Genomic DNA, 20012 nt, shown 5'->3' with positions numbered 1-20012 from the left:
AGCATGGATGATTGCTTGACAGAGCATTGTCTAGTCATACCTGCCTTTGAATAATGGTAAACATACACACACACACATACATACACATATATATGCATACATACACATGCACATATATACATACAAACACACACATATACATACGCACATATATATACACACATATATACATGAACACACATATACATAGATATATATACATACATATATACATATATATACATACATATATACATATATATATATACATACATACATATACATACATAAATACACACTCATACATATATATACATAAATACATACAAATTCATACACATATATATATATATACATAACTACATACACATACATACATATATATATACATACATACACATGCATATATACATACATATACACACACACACACATACATACATACATACTACATACATACATACATACATACATATATAAATATGTATATATACATACATATGAAAGAAGAAAAAATGACTATCACAGCCCACAGTCATAAGTACAAACATTCAAAATTTGAAAAGCACAAAAAGGATAAAAAATGCATATTTGAATGACAGTGACAAAAGTCTCAACAACAATTTCTTCTTTTTTTTTTGCAAGAAAAAAAAAGGATGTACCAAACATGGTTCATCATCAGGCAAAACATAAAAGGGTCTGATAAGGACTATATCATGAAAGAATGACTCCTTGCTCAAAGAATTTACTCAAGAAAGAGGCAAAGAGAAAAGTGATATACCTCTGTTTTTCAAAAATAGAATGGGAAGCATTCTGGTTTGGTTGGATATACACATCTTTGACAGGATTAGGACATATGAAAGTATGTGTTTTGTCATTAAGATTAAGGATAAAGCAAGGAGATCGGTAGAGGAGGTTCGCCATATACCTGCCTACAGATTGGTGCAATAATACACATGAAAGAAGAAGTCTGATGGTTGTAGCAAGAGTTAGTAGTACTCTCATTGACAAAGGTGACTGTCAACAACATGTGGTTTGATAGGATCTACATAGATCTCTTGGTATAGATGACTCCAAAAGCTAGAGGGCAATCACAGAGTTATACTCCACTGTGGGAATGTAAAGAAAGTCAGTAAGGCTAATGGTGCAAAGCAGAAGGCATAGTTGCTACATTTGGTCACTAAAAAGGATTCTACTGAAGATGAGATTGTGATAGCAGAAGACATGGAGATAACAGCAAGATCCTTAGGTGAACGCTTTGCTTGCAGCTCCGAGGAGAGCCATGATACTGAACCTAAAGGAGGACAAATGAATTCTGTGCTCATTAAGGAGGAGATGGGGATGAGGAAAATACTAGGTACCCCTTAATGGTAAATGGCTGGAGATCATATCAACTAAGGGATCACTGCCAAGAGTTTGAGAAACTCTTCACAGCTGAGCTGTGGCTAAAGATGTTCATGGGGCAATTTTGAAGGACACAGTTTGCAAATAAGTGATCAAATGCCACTGAGGTCAATAAAATAAGTACCAGTCAGATACTGGGGGTGATGTAAGTGACTAACCCCTTCTCCCAAAACTTTAAGCTTTATGCTTAGAGTAGAAAGAATTATTTAGGAAGGGCATGCCGTTAGGAAGGGCATCCAGCTGTAGAAATACTGCCAGATCAGACTGGGCCTGGCGCAGCCTTCTGGCTTCCCAGACCCCAGTTGAACCGTCCAACCCATGCTAGCATGGAAAACGGATGTTAAACGATGATGATGATGATTATGATAGCGGAAGTGGTCTATGATGAAGAGAGGTAAAAAGCATTAAATAAATAAAAATGCAATATTTACTTTTTAATTTCAGTTATTGACTTATTTTGGGAATAGACAAGTAGAACAAAACAGAGCTAATTTTAAATCCTCCATTTCTGGAATGAGACATGACCATTATAGCAAAGGGAGAAATGAGAAGAAAAAAAAAAAGAAAAAAAAAAGTAAGAAGTCTAGAAATGCATTAGATTCAAGTTATTTCAGGAAAGATATTTCCACTGTTCCTATTATTTAAACAAGAAATGAAGAGGAACCAAGGCATCTAAGTGATCACTCACCCTGCAAGAAATAGCAGCGAAATCTTCCTCAAATAACATTCGACTGTCTTCTCTTGGATAATGTAGTCTTAGATATACTATGTCTGAAAATAAGACTAAATTGTCATGGCTGGAATGCTTTTGATCATAGGGAAGCTTGAACGAGAGAGGTCTAGTGCTGAACAACTAGAAATACTCAAGAAATACATATCCTGATTACAGGAGGTGATGCTTCAGCATGGCATTAACCATAATGGCTAAAATGAACTAAAGATTAGACAGTGGGTTAACAGAATCAGTCTTCTAATATATCAATTCGCAATTGGAGTGACTATTCTGTAACTGATTCTTTCAAAAACTGGTCCATAAACTTCTGCCTTGCCCAAAGTTCAGTCACATCCCTCACTGTTCCTCATTCATTGTGTAGAGTGGTTTCAAATTTTGACACAAGTCCAGCAATTTTTGGGAGGGGCTAAGTCGATTAGATTGACCCCAGTGCTCAACTGGTACTTATTTTATCAACCACAAAAAAAATACAAGGCTAAGTTGACCCCAGTGGCATTTGAACTCAGAACATAAAGATGGACAAAATGTTGCTCGGCACTTTGCCCATCATGTTAACGATTCTGCCAGCTCACTCCCTTATTCATTGCATATAATAATAGTTGTTAACAAAATTTGCAGACTCTAGGCCATGTGACTTCACTTCCATTTAAAATTACTTGCCTACCAAGTTTTTAGTGTATTGCTTTCCCTAAGTTCTTTATGCTAATGTCAGACACACCATGAAATTTCCCCTTTACCCTACAAATTTCTCCATCAAACACTAAGCTCCAATTTTTCTTCCACACCAACTTAGTAATAATAATGAAAAAAATTTTGAAGCAACAGTTACTTTGATGTGTTTTGCTAGAGAGTCAAATACCAAGAGAAGTACATTGCTTCCCTACTCCATCCTATGTTTAAAAAGGTTATATAACAAACATTGAAAGATCCATATCCGTTCACAAAATATTACTGAAGGTCTTTTATTTGAAGTCAAGCTTTGACCAACACTAATAAATGGATAGTAGTGTAATAGTAGTAGAATTAGAATTGGAAGAAAATGTCAAGAATTATGTGAGGATCTTGCTTCTACATAAGCACCAGACAAATATAGTTCTCTAACAGAAAATGATGACATACACATACAAAAAAAAAGACAAAAACAAAGAGAACCAAGAAATGGAGAAAATACTAAATACTAGACTATGTCACATGATATTTAGTTGTTAAAATCTAAAGCAAATAAATTTTGTATTACAACAGAATATTTCATTTAAGATTCTTTTTACTTTTAATAAAAAACATAAATAGAAGTTAAATAACACATAAACTTCTAATGTCAAAGAAGTGCAATCCTTTCCATTAAAAACACATTAAGACAGAAATATGCAGACACACACACACACACATAAATTTCGACAAAGATTTAGAAATTTATACATTCACACACAAATATAAAGTATACACACATAATATACATATTTTTGTACACACAAATATGTAAAAACATGCACACACACAATATATATATTTTTGTATAAAACGCACACACACACACTATATATATTTTTGTATAAAACGCACACACACACACACTATATATATATATATATATATATATATATATACATTGCTTATAAACTCTATATTTGGAAGGACTCATTTTAAAATCTGTTGGACTTTTGGACTTTACTCATAGGGTATTGGAATTTTACATATATACCGTTCTGCCTATAAAATGGATTTACAACTTCAATACCCATACATATCTTGCATCTATTTTCTTTCCTCCACCTCACTCTCTATTTTATATCACATCTAAACTAAGTATGACTTAACTATCCTCTCACACCGTCTCTGATGAAGGGATATTATTAATTAATATCCTAGAAACAGCTGTAAGAGACCTTCTATCTATAAATGCTCTAATATCTATACAGCGATGGTTTTTTTTATCTTATTACGCAAAAAATCCTTATATATATATATATGTATATATACATTAATCCCTCACCATATCGCAGTTCACCTATCGCAGTTTATTATTTAAGCTTACCTCAATTCCTCCATGGTGTTGTTTTGCATTTATAATAAAATATATACAAATTATAAAAATAATAAAAATATACAGTACAGTACTGTTTCTACTCTATGGATTTTCACCTATCGCGGGGATTTTGAAATGTAACACCCACAATAGTCAAGGTATTACTGTGTATATATATATATATTATATATATATATATATATATATATATATGATATATACATACATACTTACTAAAGAGTGTGTGTATGTATGTAAGTATGTATGTATATATATATATATATATATATATGATATATACATACATACTTACACACACTCTTTCTCTCAGTATATATATGTATGTACACACACACACACACAAAACATATGCTATACGTATTTATGTACAGACACAAACCAAGTCCTTTTTTTCTGTTAGTGTGACGTTCAACCAAACTAGTAGACTTCAATAGTGGGTGTATGGTTGGGCAGTAATGCTTCAAAGCTCATTAATATAAATTTCATCACTACACTAAATACCAGGCAACTTAGAAATGTCCAAGTTGATAGCATATTTCTGAGTTAGACTACACCCAAATTCACTACTATATTACTTCTACCACAAGCCTTATTCACATTTATTTGTCTGAGTGTTTCAAAGGTGAAGTACTTCATTCATAATATCACTGCACCCACCTGAAAATGTCTATTCATTCACACCTACACACATCGCTTGATATACAAACTCACAAACATTATTCATTCACATAGTTTGTTTATTGACTTAAAAATATGATCTGTAAAGAGGATAACCCAAAGATGCAAAATATAAAAAGAAACTGTGTATATTTCATAGCTTTTGCTTTGTATATAGGCGCAGGAGTGGCTGTGTGGTAAGTAGCTTGCTTACCAACCACATGGTTCCAGGTTCAGTCCCACTGCGTGGCTCCTTGGGCAAGTGTCTTCTACTATAGCCTTGGGCCGACCAAAGCCGTTTGGGTGGATTTGGTAGACAGAAACTGAAAGAAGCCTGTCGTATATATATGTATATATATATATATGTTTGTGTGTGTGTGGGTATATGTTTGTGTGTCTGTGTTTGTCCCCCTAACATCGCTTGACAACTGATGCTGGTGTGTTCACGTCCCCTGTAACTTAGCAGTTCAGCAAAAGGGACCGATAGAATAAGTACTAGGCTTACAAAAGAATAAGTCCTGGAGTTGATTTGCTCGACTAAAGGCGGTGCTCCAGCATGGCCGCAGCAAAAATGACTGAAACAAGTAAAAGAGAGTATAACTTTTAATTACTTAATTTACTAGCTAGTATGGGTTACTATCACAGAGGAAAGTCAAAGAGATATAAAAAATAAAGTTATTTCTTATGTATGTGTTTCATTTACCTGTTATATTCACTCTGGGCATATTACATGTAATAGTTCATCTTTTTGTTTTTATCCTTATTTTTTAATTGTTTCAGCAGCCATGTTGGGGCACCACCTTGAAGAAATTTTAGTTAAATGTATCAACCCCAGAATTTATTCTTTAAAAGCCTGGTACTTATTCTATCAGTCTCTTTTGCCAAACTGCAAAGTTATGAGGATGTAAACACACCAGCACCAGTTGTCAAGCAGTGGGACACACACACATACACACACAAACACACACACACACACAAACACACACATACATGACCAGCTTTTGTAAAAAAAATATGATAAGATTTGCTCAAGAAATATAATAGGAAAAGGTAAATATGTTTTAACATGAGTAATTGTTTTCTTATCTTATGAATCTATACAAATACCATATATAAGATATTCCTTTATGAAAGCAATTATATCTCTTAGTGGTGATTAAATCATTAAGCAAATACCTAGAGTGAGAGTCAAAAGATAGAGTACCAACTTATTGTGTTAAAGTTGATAATTATATCAAAACACCACTCTAAAAAGAGTACTTATTTATCTCTGATGGGTTCAGGCTACTTGACTGGAAATAAATTACTTTTAGAAATGAAAGCACAATATATATCTCTTATGACAAAATATATATATATATATATATATATATATATAAAGTTAATCCAAACATGAAAACACAAAGAGAAAACACAACAACGTGAGGATGTGGAACAAGTATAGTATTATTGGACGCTCAGGAAGGAAGGGAAGAAGGAGGATTTAACGTTTTGAGCGGAGCTCTTCGTCAGAAACATAGGGAAAGGAAAGATCCAAAGAAGGGAAAACGGAGAAAAAAAAATCGCCAACGGTACATATGTGGTCACATTTTGAATATTATATATATATATATATATATATATATATATATATAAGCATTTAACCAATTAACCAACTAATGACAGTGTGTCCAAATTGTTCCACAAATAACTGAAAACAGATAGGACACCAGTAGCAATATTATTCAAATTCACTAGAATGTATTTGAATTACATAACCCCCAGTTGTCTGTAAAAAAAGTACTAGTGATACATTCACTATAGAATAGTCCAATTCATTATATCTACTCCTTTTCTTCAAAATGGCCTTGAGTCCAAACTAAAAAAAAATCAACATTATCCAATAACCAGTAAAATTCAGTACCAAACAATTCCTCTTAAGATTATAAGAATACTCAACCAGTATTAGTAGCCTTTTGGTTTTATTATTTCATAGTTTCATATGAAATTTTTTAAAAATGCTACAATGAGACTATTTTGTTAAGTAGCATTACTAGTTTTGCTTTTTTTTATATATTTTTTCTGTTTCATTTTGTTATAGCCTATCAATATCAGCTTAAACGAACAAATATTACATATTTTCTTCATTTATTAATCAATGTTAAGATTATATTTCCTGACTAAGTTTCTTTGACAAATTCCACTTGTTCAGAAAAGATATAAGAAACTTAGAGAAGCTGTACAAACTAGATTTCACAAAGTATAATACTTTTTCTTGAGAATCAATATAATTGAAAGATAAATATAGAAATCATTACATAAGCATGCTTTAAATCCTTATGTTATTGATTGTTTTCTTGAAGATTTGGTTGCAAAACAAATAAAAAGTGAGAAAAGTTAGAAATAGTAGGAAATCTTTGCTTACAGTTTACAGGAAAATTCACCCAAAGCAAGGATAATGACTTAGGTACTTACCTACAATAAAAATAGAATAGAATATTTAAGAAAAAGAAAAATTAAAAATAATATACAGAAATTATAAAAATATAAAATAACTGTAAATAGATAAGTATTAATATGTTAGGTACAAATAAATGTTATGCAATATTACTTAAGGATGTGCATGATGGAAAAAGGCCAAAGGAAATATAAGAAGTGGAAAGATAAAATTCTTGGGATACTTGGACTGAGATGAGATGACAAAATATCAAGATGATGGTGATATATTGTAAGTCAGACACATTCAGTTCTTGCCAGAGTGGAAAAACAGACATTAATAAGATAAAGTCAAAGTATCTGATGCTAGTTTCATCTGCATGTCAACATCTACAAGGAAATGTGGGTGAAAGGAAATTCCAGAGGGATACAGCTTTGGGAAGAACTGAATGGATAAAATGTTCAGCAAAAGATCTTGTATGTGAGACACATGAGGAATAACAAAAAGAGAAACTGTGTTGAGTGGACTTGGATGGTGGGAGTATGCAACGTGCTACCTCTGAAGAGTAGAAGATGAGGATGTTGTAGTAACACTAGAAGCAGTGAGAAGAAAACTGATATCTGTTAGTGAGCCATTAGTTGTAGCATGTTGGTTGAATGCATCTTTGCCAATAAGTCGAATAATTTTCTTTTAGATGCAGCCTAGAATCTGTGTAGTAGCAATACTGCACCAAATAAGTGAGCACTATTTCACCATGGATTTCATATGAACTTCATAGAAGGTTAGTGACTGATCAGAGCTGAAATATTTTCTAGCACTAAGGAAACCAAGTCTTTGAGAAGCAGTTTTGGTAATGTTATATACATAATGTTACAAAGACAGACCAAAGATTGTGAGGCACACCATATGTAGCAATTTTGAGGGCCTTAGATATCTCATGAGAATGTGTAAGGAGGATGTGCTGCAAGATTGTTACAATAAGTGTAAAAAAAAAATGTATTTTGTTGTTGAGGGAGACTACTAGTATTTTCCTTAAAAGTATTTTTGTTTTATGTCTTTTCATGACTGGAGGTGTCAAGGTTGCATGTAGATGGTTTATGTATGTGGAAGGTTAAAGGTAATTGAAGGATTGTGTCATGTACACAGGTGTGTAGTCAACATAAGCAATGGAGTGTCTGATAAGAAACCTCTGATACAAGAGATGACAGACATGGAATCTATAAGTGGCAACTTAGCTAGGTTCTTATATTAGACACAGTTGAAGCCTTTGATAAGGTCAAAGGCCACAACCTTGCATTTGATAAAGTTCTGATGGGCAAGAGACAAAGGGTATGTGATATAGCAGATCAAGTATGGTGACTATTGCGGACCCCTAAGGAGAGAGATTCAATGTGAAGAAAGAAGCAGGGATTTATGACTGCCTCAGTTATATTTGAGATGTTGGACATAAAGAGGACCCGTTAATAGTTGGCAATGTCAAATAGGTTGCCCTTCTTGAGAAAGGGTCACACTTGAAAAATGTTTCTATAGACAAGAACAGATTTCTATAATGAAAGTTTACAGGGAAGTGCACTGTTGGAACACATAATACCAGAAGCAATTATATTGTTGGGTTGATGGCTCTGGCATAGTCATGGTGGTGTGACAATCAGTGGAGGAAACATAATTTGCAAGGATTTTTGTTGTGTGTTTAATTTAGAATCAGAAACAAATGGACAGTAACTGATGTGGAAGTCAACTTTCAGAATCATAATTTACTGATAAGGATTACCTTCTTTTTAAAAAGGTTAAATTATGCAATGCATATTTAAGGTATGTGATTGCTGTATGGGTGCACATAAGTCTATGTGGTTAAGGAGTTCTCTTTGCAATCATGTGAGTGAGGATCCTTATAAATAGACTTGTGTAAGATTATTTTACCATAGCCTCAAGTCAGCTCATGTTTTGTTGGGTGAAATGAGATAGATGGAAACTGTGTAGAAACCTATGAGACAGATTGTATCTATTATTCAGATTAATGCCACTACCTGGCTCTTGGGTGCCTTTAGCCTAAGTATTTAGATTATGGGGAATGTTTGAAAGCCACAATTATAATAGAGAAACCAGGTTTCTTTTTTAATATTCAATTGCATTCAAAGGGTAATATCTAATAAAACCACAAAATTGAAACATTAAATTTGAAATACTGGTAGTGAATGTAAAGCATTTGTAACAATTAGAGACAAACAGACTGTAGATAATCCAATGCATGAGAGCACAAATGTGTTTAAAAATGACAAAGGCATCATTTGATGTACTTTTGAATGATATCAATACTGTTAAAGCCACATAGTTCATAGAGATGTTGCATGATGGATTAAAAATGTCATAAGCTGGTAGGAAGAGTCATGTTATCATCCTAGACTTCAAAGCATGATATATGGAGATGGACTAAAGAGTTAACTTCAGACTTGAAAGTTAAGCCTTAAAAACATAATAGAAGAATTTTTAATTGCAGGATCATCCAGTTAATGGGAGCATTAATAAAAAGTTAATAAAGATCCCTTTTGAAATGTTCGCAGGGAGCACAGCTGTTCTTTTATTAAAAATCACCATAATTTATTTTCAAAGATACAGGACATTAATGCAATCATTCATTTGGTGAGAAGCTCATCCATATCTAATCAAGAAGCTTTTATTGATCATAGAGACATACAATACCAATCGTGGTTATGCAACTCAGTAGTAATGCTATTAAGATACACATCTATAAATTCAAAATCATTGCTACTTTAAAAATATAAATTGTAATAGTCCTTGTATTAAGTAAACTGTATAAAGAGTTAGAATGTTAATATATGGTTCCTGCTTTTAAAGACAATAAGAAGAGATTTAGATGCCACGTCAGTGGGTTGAGCTAGTAAGAAGTTATTCATTCATTGGTACGAATTAATTGTAATATTACTGAATTGAGAAATTGCCTCTTATGTCAAGTGTTAGTTATTAAACATAACCTTCTCATTGAAAAAGAATGATGATTACTCTTATAATATTTAATCAAACAGAAAATAAATATATTAATGACACAAAACACAAATTATCTCTATAGTTACCACACTAGCACAAATATAATAGATATAATTTGATACCAAAATAACTATACTTTGATGTCAAACCGACAGCAACTTCCTGCATTTCCTGTATTACTTTTCACATTTGAATGGCATTTTCTCATTTTTCAGGTGCCATGCCAGTATCATTAATTAATAAAATAACAACACACACACACACACAAACATTATAATTTGCCTGTTATTTTAATATAGTTGATCAAAAACTCTTAATTCAATTTTATATCAATGAAGCTTTAATCCTTTATCTAGAAAATAATAATATAATAATAGCACACTTTTAGAGAATCATTAATTACATTATGCAAAATCATTTTGAAATATATTAAATTTATAGAATTAGAAAACTTGAAGATAAAAAAATGCTTTGTTATGCACTTTACTTATTTTAACTTTTCAATGCTGAAGCACATAAATGAGAAAGTTATGCATGACCTAGAGATAATTTATTATTTTTTACAATACGTGAAATATTTACTGATAGCACAGAGAACAGTATAATGTCTTTCACTTCCTTGAAAAAAAGAATTTAAATACATTTACAGAGCCTTTTGCCTGAATATTTTAGACTAGAAGTGGAGAACTAACAACCAAGAGCAAAATCACACCTGCATTCCAATTTCAACCACCCACTATATGTTCTGTGAAAACTTATACGTAAAATTGAAAGAAAAAATGGTTTAATACCTTAAGACTACAATGGCTATTATATATTACCAAAATCTATGAAAGATAGTGAGCTGACAGTCAACAAAAGGAGCACTCCGTCGGTTACAATGACGAGGGTCCCAGATGATACAATCAATGGAACAGCCTGCTCGTGAAATTAACATGCAAGTGACTGAGCAAACCACAGACACGCGTACCCCTAATGTAGTTCTCAGGGAGATTCAGTGTGACACAGAGTGTGACAAGGCCAGCCCTTTGAATTACAGGTACAACTCATTTTTGCCAGCTGAGTGGACTGGAGCAATGGGAAATAAAGTGTCTTGCTCAAGGACACAACGCATCACCGGGAATCAAACTTATGACCTTACAATCGTGAGCTGAATGCCCTAACCACTAAGCCACGTGCCTTCACAGGCAGTCAATAACACATTGAGCAAAATGGTTAATGGCATTCAATCCATCTTTACATTCTGAGTTCAAATGCCACCAAGGTTGAATTTTCCCTTCATCCTTTCAGGGTCAATTAATAAGTAACAGCTGAACACTGGGGTCAATGTAATCAACTTACCCCTTCTCCTGAAATTGTTGATCTAGTGCCAAAACTTAAAACCAATATTACCTATGAATATGTATAATCAATTACATTTTTTTCAGTATATTTGTGCATTCTACAGCTTTCTATATATTTTTCTTTACTGCCCACAAGGGGCTAAATATAGAGGGGACAAACAAGGACAGACAAAGGGATTAAATCGATTACATCGACCCCAGTGAGAACTGGTACTTTATTTATCGACCCCGAAAGGATGACAGGCAAAGTCAACCTTGGTGGAATTTGAACTCAGAACGTAACAACAGACGAAATACCGCTAAGCATTTTGCCCGACGTGTTAACGTTTCAGCCAGCTCGCCGCCTTCAATATACTTGCAAGTTACCTCTGGTATAAAAAAAAATAAAAAGTTCCCCCACTTCTGTTTTGCAGATAATCAGTACAGAAATTGAAGCTGTGAGGTTAGTGTGGGCTATATGGTAAAACTTGCTACATTGTATTGTGTGCTCAAAACAAGGTCCATTAGTTTACTTTGCACTATATAGCTTAAAATAGTTGTTCCAACTGCTTCACAGTTGAGTGGTATAAAAGAGTTCTGAGTTATGAAAATACATACTACAACAAGAAGCAGCAAACCAAACTAAACTTTAAAGTAGTAACAGTAATACTTTTAACAAAATGGAAGAACATAAATTTACACATTCCCTTACACAATAAAGTAGGTCAACATCTGTTATCTGATGACACAAATGACCTAATTAACACACAAAATACAAAGAGTGTTCTAGATATGATGGGTGACTGTGTTTTAGAATGGGGTAAATTCTTGACTAACATAAGTAACAAATAATGGACAATAAAGCATTATAATTATAAATTGAAAAATTGAATTTTGAATAATTTTCAATATTAGGAAAATCATTTTGTATTTACAGGGGAAATTTATCAAAAAATGCAGCAATTTAATAAAAATGAAAATAATTAGTTATCACACCAATTAACATCAAACATTCTATACAAAGCAGCAATTAATTTTTATAATTTGCAGGCAATTATTGTATTATTTCAAGGCTATCATAATATCCACTCATACAAAGTTTGTGTTTGCGTTACAAGTTGACCATTATTAAATTATAAATTTTCTTCATTACTCCACAAATTTGAGATTCCCTATAGCAAAGATTTAATTTGACCTATGGCTCGAGAGTAATCAATTAAACACTCGATGTGACCCATCAACTTAACAGATAGGTTCAAGCTCTTGATTATGTTATTGGTTGGAGAAATAACTACCAAAAACAACAAAAAAAAACTTTTATTACTAACACAGTTGAGAGTCGATATACTATAGGCTATAGTATTCAACCTTTAAATATGGCATGTTGGATGTGTTTGAACTTTGTTGTTCTGTACACTTTTTATCCATGACTTTTCATCAGTTTATGCTGTTTTTCAATATAGGAGGCTTAAAATATGTAGTGCTAGCACTCCCTCAAGGGGATGCAATTTGCTGTGAGGTTAGATCTGGTTACTAACAAACAAGTCAAATAAGATTAAATATCTCTCATGATCATTATATGCTGTTATATGTAGAACACAAATCAGTCTATGGATAGGAAGTCTTTTTATTATTATTTATTTATTTATTTACAAAATTCCATTACATTTAAATGGTTTCTAAAATTTAATTTACTTCAATAAAAATTATATTTTAAAATTGTATCAACCACAAACTTGATTATGTAAATAACTAATTACTGTATAAAGCAGTGGAACACATAAAAAACAAGCACAAGCTAATTATAATATGTAATAAGTAAGGCTAGATAACGGAAAGAAGCTAATATTTTAAAACCTACAACATATACATGGTAGTTTGGGTAATTAAACATAGTAGCCAAATAGCCTCAAGCTTACTTTCTCAAAAAAGGAAAGAAACATATCTTGATAATACTGAATATGGAATGATTACAACTGGAACAGTTTTGATCAGAGATCTGAGCAATTGAGCTGACCTACACCTAAAAAATAACTGTGGTTGTGTGAGCTAATGACAAAGCCTCTACAATAGCAGCCAAAGTTCCCTCAAATCACATGCACCTACTGCACTGAGAAAGAAAAGACAAATTAGATAATAAAGTCTGATATACTCCTAAAAATAGGGAGAGCCATGACTGGAATTCTTTTGGTCGTAAGTCTGCTAGATCAAGGGAGTGGGTTGATATAGGACCAAACAACATCATTATTTTAAATCTCAGAATTCTAAACAATCTTGAATAAATTAACAAAATCAATAAATTCTTTATAGTTAAATATAACCTTAGCAACCATTGTTCTGGAAGGAATAGTTTCTCTAGTACAAAAAGAAAACCCTGTTAAATAATGTTTGAGAAATTTTTTGGTCAAAACAGTGTTTCTTAAGGTGAGGTGCAGCAAAATTTTGGTGGGGTTATGTGTTATAGGATGAAAGTAAGTAGCAAGTGAATAAAACTAGAAATGTTTTAATTAAAACTTTGTGTGTGTGTGTGTGTGTGTGCATAGGTATGGATAAGTACAGGTGTGGCTCTGTGGTAAGAAGCTTACTTCCCAACCATATAGTTTCAGGTTCAGTCTCACTGCATGGCACCTTGGGCAAATGCCTCCTATTATGACCCTGGACAGACCAAAGCCCTGTGAGTGAATGGAAACTGAAAGAAATCCATCCTGTGTGTGTGTAACTTTATGTATGTTTTTGGTTCCTCCCATCACCATAACTGGTGTTGGTTTGTTTACATCATTGTAACTTAACATTTCAGCCAGCAAAGTGACCAACAGAATAAATACCAGGTTTGAAAACAAAAAGCACTGGGGCACCAGGCTATATATATATGTTTGATCACAATGGAGCATAAGTTGTTTTGGAAAATTGAGTTGGGCTCAGGAAAAAAAGGTTTAAAAGATTATTGAAGTTTAGATGGCTTTAATTAATGTATCAAAAATATGTTAACAGTCAGAGGATTTATTATAAAAATACTTTTTGATCATAATGTCTTTTTTCAGTTACCTATTAAGTTTGATTTTAATTTAGTCTTTGTTGGTAACTTTATGGAAAATATAGTGTTAAAGCAGCTAAATATATCATCACCATCATTTTGATGTCTACTTTTCCATGCTTGCATGGGTCAGATCCACTTCATTGACGCAGATATTTTTACAGCTGGATGCCCTTCCTGTCACCACTCCTCAACCATTTCCAGGCAAAGTAATATTTTATGCTTGGCTAGACATGTTTTCATGGAAAATTGAAAAGGGATGAGACTGCTTGTATGACAATGATACTCCTTTACAACTATCATGTGATGTCAAGATAAGAAGATACAAGCACATATGAGGGAGTGTTGAAAAGTTCCTGGTTTTAAGGGTATCACAAAAGGCCTGGTTGGAGGTCCAACCTTCTGAGTTCTTTTATAGTGCTTAGAAAAACTGCAGGACCACTGCAATAAGTGTGTGAGTCTGAGAGGGGAATATATGTTGAATAAAATCAATTAACTGATTCTCCTGTGTTTTCTTTTACCCAAAGCTATGAACTTTTCAGCACCCTTCATACATAACTCCCACACTCACATCCCTCACTCCACATATTTATATATGACAGGCTTCTATCAGTTTCTGTCTATCAAATCGATTCACAAGGCTTTGGTTTGTTTGGGGCACCAGCCCAAGGTGTTATGCAATGGGATTAAACCAAAACTGTAAGCAAACTTAACAATACAGCCATGCTTGCACCTATGTAATTTTTAATTTGCATTTTAATAAGTACCAGATTCTGAAATGACAAAGACTGTTATTGATGACAGACATGATATAAAATTTCTTATCCATGATATTCCATTGAATAACTATTATACGATTTGGTTTTGGGATGATTTCCTCTTTCCTCAAGGAGCTAATTACACTACACCATATTTGTAGATATATATCAGGTCTTATTCTTTAGACTATGTAAGAGGAATGTCATAATGCTGTTATATAATATATATATGCATATTTTGAAATATATATTTCAAATTACTTGCTCTTTGTATGGTTACACTAGCTTCTCAATTTTCCCTTCTCTTTTTTTTATTTCATTTTTATTCTCAAAAGCTGAATTGTAAATTCTTTATAAACTTTCACAACACATGGATGTCTGAGTTACTTTTATTAAATCTGATAATATTCTGTATTGTGTTAGGTGTGCAGAGTATTTTATAATTTATTCATTTAGATTGGCAATATCAATAAAAGTTGTAATTGTTATTGTTATCACAGGAAAATCTCTAGCATTGAGAATATTCTATTCTCCAAGTGAAATCTTATTCATACCTTAATTAGCACCAGATTAGGCCTGTGCAGTTTTAATTGATATAATTACATAAAAACAAATCAATCAGTAAGTTACACATCTAGAATGCAGAAGTCTGTTTTAAATATTTAATAGACATAGTAATGAGATTGACAAAGACATATGAAAAAAAAACCTTCAATATCAATCAGGGAATAACATTTAAAACTACTAATGATTGATAACTGTTTTTATGGAATTTGTATTACAGTTTCTAATTAAAGTCTTCTTATGTCTTATATATTGGAATACCCTTCTAACTGATCTCTCTCTCTCTCTCTAACTATATTGGTTTCAAATTTTGGCACAAGGTCAGTAAGTTCCAAGGAAGCAATAAGCCAATTACATTAACCCTAGTGCTCAACCCTGAAAAGATGAAAGGCAAAGCTGGTCTCAACAGAATTTGAACTTAGAACATAAAGACCGAAATGCCGCTAAGCAATTTGCTTGGCGTGCTAACGATTATGCCATCTTGTTACCTTACTGTGTCTATATTGATGTATTTAAATGCCATACCAAACAGTGGTTTCTCTATGAATGTTGTTTATCCATAAAAGGCTAAAATGATTTTGAATGAATTTGAAGACATGAATTTGAAGACAAGTATTCCCACAAAAATTGAAAGTTTACATCTTTACATTTATGGAGAATTCCTATCTTATGATAGTTTTTATATATAATTGTTTGCTGTCCATTTACTGACATTTTGGCTTTAAAACATGTTTTGAATGAAAGAAACAATTCTCTAAGAATGGAAGCAAAAATTCTACTCTTCATGACATGATATTCCCACCCACCCCAAAGAACACTATATGTGTAAATAAAGTAAGGCGGTGAACCGGCAGAACTGTTGGCTCATCAGGCAAAATACTTAGCGGCATTCCTTCTGGTTCTTTACATTTCATGTTCAAATTCTACTGAAGTTGACTTTGCCTTTCATCCTCTTAGGGTTGATAAAATAAGTAACAGTTGAGTATTGAAGTCAATGTAATACCTGACTTACCCCTCCAACAAATTACTGGCCAAAATATGAAACCATATTTGTAAATAAAATAAGTTAACAGTTTCGCTGAACTTGTGAAGGGAATTTTGGCAACAATGCCTTTTGTCACATCACTAATAACAAAACCAGGAAGAAAACATAGATACAATAAATAAATAAATCTATAACTAAGTAAGATAATATAAGAGTCAGGCAGATCCAGGTAACAGAAAACTGACATGGTTGAGTAATTTAGTCAGGTATAATACACTGACCAAAGACTGGCTATAAAAAATACATAAAATGCTATTGGTTGAAAGATTTTATCTGGATTTCATCATCATCGTTTAACATCCGTTTTCCATGCTAGCATGGGTAAATTTTTCTGATGTTTAAAATATAATGTAATCATTCATTTTTCAATGAAGTAAAGGAAGTGATGATTCTTTAACATAGGAAGGTGAAAGAGGGGAGAAAAACAGTTAGACAAGAAGTTTGCAACATACTGTAGTGAACCATTGCATTCAGAAATGAAAGACAGGAGAAGGATAAAGCCAAATTAAGGGCATTTCTACTGAAACTAATTCAGAAATATTACATGGGCCACTACAAAACATAACCAAAGTTCTGGACATTAAAAAACAAAAAAAATTATCTGAAGAAAATAAATGGATGGTGGGTCTGGAGAGAAAAGAAAGACATGGGGTTAAACAAATGATTGATTGGAAGGGTAATGACACTGCATAAAAGAAAACTATTTACTCACAGAGTTTCCCATGGTTGTCCACTAGAAATGATTTTACTGTAGGAAGTTATTCAACAATAATTGTAGTAACAGTGGCGGTGGTGGAAATTGTCACTACTACTGCTAGTTTTAGTACTACTACTATTAGTGGTGGTGATAAAAACAAACAAGACAATTTCATTTTGAAGCAAGATAATTAGTAAGTGTTTTACATTCCTAGTACTATGTCTCCCCCCCCTCCACCGGAATAGGTTACTACTGATGGGTGGGTGTTTAACTTCAAAATATACATCCATTTATTTCAGACCACTTAGTAAATAATATTACTCGACTGCTACCCGGAAAGTAGGGGAACCATTATTCTTACTTCGTATCAATTTGACAACTTATCCTGGTGTATTATTTAGTAATTATTCTATCAATTCTTAAGATCAAGTTGACCCATAACTTGTACAACTAATATAGCATGGAAAAAAAAACCGAAAGCTAAACATTACTCAGCGAGTACCACCTAAGTTACTAATAAATTACAGTACACTTGCTATTCAGAGATTACCAAAATTCAAACTAATAACAGCATGAAACTATTAGTAATTAAGATAATATATGTAAATATGTTAGTACATGTGTATACTAGTAATCCTAGTATATAAGTGTGTGTTGATAATGTCATAGGCACTCATACATTGACATATAACATTTGTACTGAACATTACTTACAAAACATACACACAAAGTTCATATCCTTCACACACACACACAGAGGGACATATATATATATATATATATATATATATATGTTACAAATAGTGTAGAATTTATAGACAACTTCTAGAAATGCAGTACTTATCAACTCCTTCACTACAGTCAAAGCAAATATCTCACTCTCTCATTATGTTCTAACTTACAAATGTTTGTTTAATCTAATTATTAACATGTTAACTAATAGAAGAAAGTAGAAAATTTAGTACATTGCTCACTTGAATTGAAAAGTATGAATGAAAGAACAACTCCGATATTCACATCTGACCCGTTTCAATGGACAACTGTATGTGACAGTAACAGAAATGAAGCAACTTTTAAGAAAATAATACAAAACCTGTAGGTGTAGTGTTTCCTGCGGCTTCAAAAAAATGCTTCGTTCTCCCCCACACTTGAGTGCAAAAACCAGTCGACCATGTGACTTAATCGTAGTAGATATTTTGCTTACCTCCAATAAAATGTATTTCAACATAATAACAAAAGCCTTTCACTACTTCTACATTCTTTTTATTGCTATTGTTTCTTTTTTCTTATGAACTGAATAATTCTATTGAGATTTTCGCATGAAATTACATAAACAATTACATAACGTTCACCTCTACGTCTACTTTAAACCATCCTTTACCCTCCCTTCACACCACCTTCTTGTATCTTGAGATACTCTGGCATCTGGTCATCACCATCTCTGTCTTCTTTCTAGTTACTCTCATATATAATGTGGGGTAGCAATGCATCTTCTTTATAGCAAGACACTTGGGCTTGTTCTTTTATCATACTTTCTAACTTCTCAACACCTGGCATATAACCATGTCCCCACCTTCTCAATATTCCCCGACTTGTCTTGCAAGTTACCTGGTGACCTTGCCAGTACATACTGTAAAGTGGTTGGTGTTAGGAAGAGCATTCAGCTGTAGAAACCATGCTAAAGATGACATTGGAGCCCAATGCAGCCTTGTGGACCATGCCAACCTATGCCAGCATGGATAATAAACTTTAGATGATGTTCTTATACTTGGATAGTTTTCTTCAAACCAATCAATTTTATTACCAGTCAATTGTACTAGATGGAAAATCAGTACATAACAAAAAAGAAAAGAAAATTATCCAATGCCATAATTTAATCACCTACCATTTGCATTTTAATGATAAATGTAAAATGTAAATTTGATCCAGCAGATGTAATAGAACAATTACAAGATTGTAATAAATAATTAATTTACCCATTATGTATAATTACAGTCATGAGTTTGTTACAAACTTCAAAATGTTTAGTTGAACCAGCTAAATTTGATTCTGTGAGATAAGCAAGCTTTAACATCTTCCAGTTAATGAAGGTTAGTGTGGGTTTAAAATATTTTCAATGGAAGTACTCCAGTATGGTCACTGCACAGGATTTTGAATGAGTAATGTTTAAAAGGTCTGCTTAAAAAATATTAAAGCATTTCAGTAAGTGTGTGTCAACAGATATTTTTTTAAATCAATTTGTGAAAATTAAAAGATAAAAAAAATATCAAGATATCTGGTAATTATTAAAATTTCAAATCAAATTTTTAAAAAAAATTCCCTTTAAAAGCTGCATTCTGGAATCAAAACA

General features: G+C 32.7%; 1 protein-coding gene across 6 annotated transcripts in view; it reads right to left on the bottom strand.

The window, feature by feature from the left end:
* LOC115215217 (ras-related protein Rab-3) overlaps positions 1-20012 on the bottom strand; it is a 309114-nt gene that overhangs the window by 130811 nt on the left and 158291 nt on the right. The window contains exon 1 of one of the 6 annotated variants that reach the window (XM_036505539.1): positions 18756-18905. The exons of 3 other annotated variants lie outside the window; for them this stretch is intronic. In XM_036505539.1, the coding sequence (XP_036361432.1) occupies positions 18756-18890 (135 nt within the window). In that variant the 5' untranslated portion in view covers positions 18891-18905. Of the gene's footprint in view, positions 1-17677; positions 17705-18636; positions 18662-18755; positions 18906-20012 lie in introns of those variants that run through there. 2 more of the 6 variants (XM_036505541.1, XM_036505540.1) reach the window with 2 other exon arrangements.

Source organism: Octopus sinensis, linkage group LG8 (genome assembly GCF_006345805.1).
Source record: "Octopus sinensis linkage group LG8, ASM634580v1, whole genome shotgun sequence".
Taxonomy (NCBI): domain Eukaryota; kingdom Metazoa; phylum Mollusca; class Cephalopoda; order Octopoda; family Octopodidae; genus Octopus; species Octopus sinensis.
This window is presented reverse-complemented; position numbering and strand designations above follow the sequence as displayed.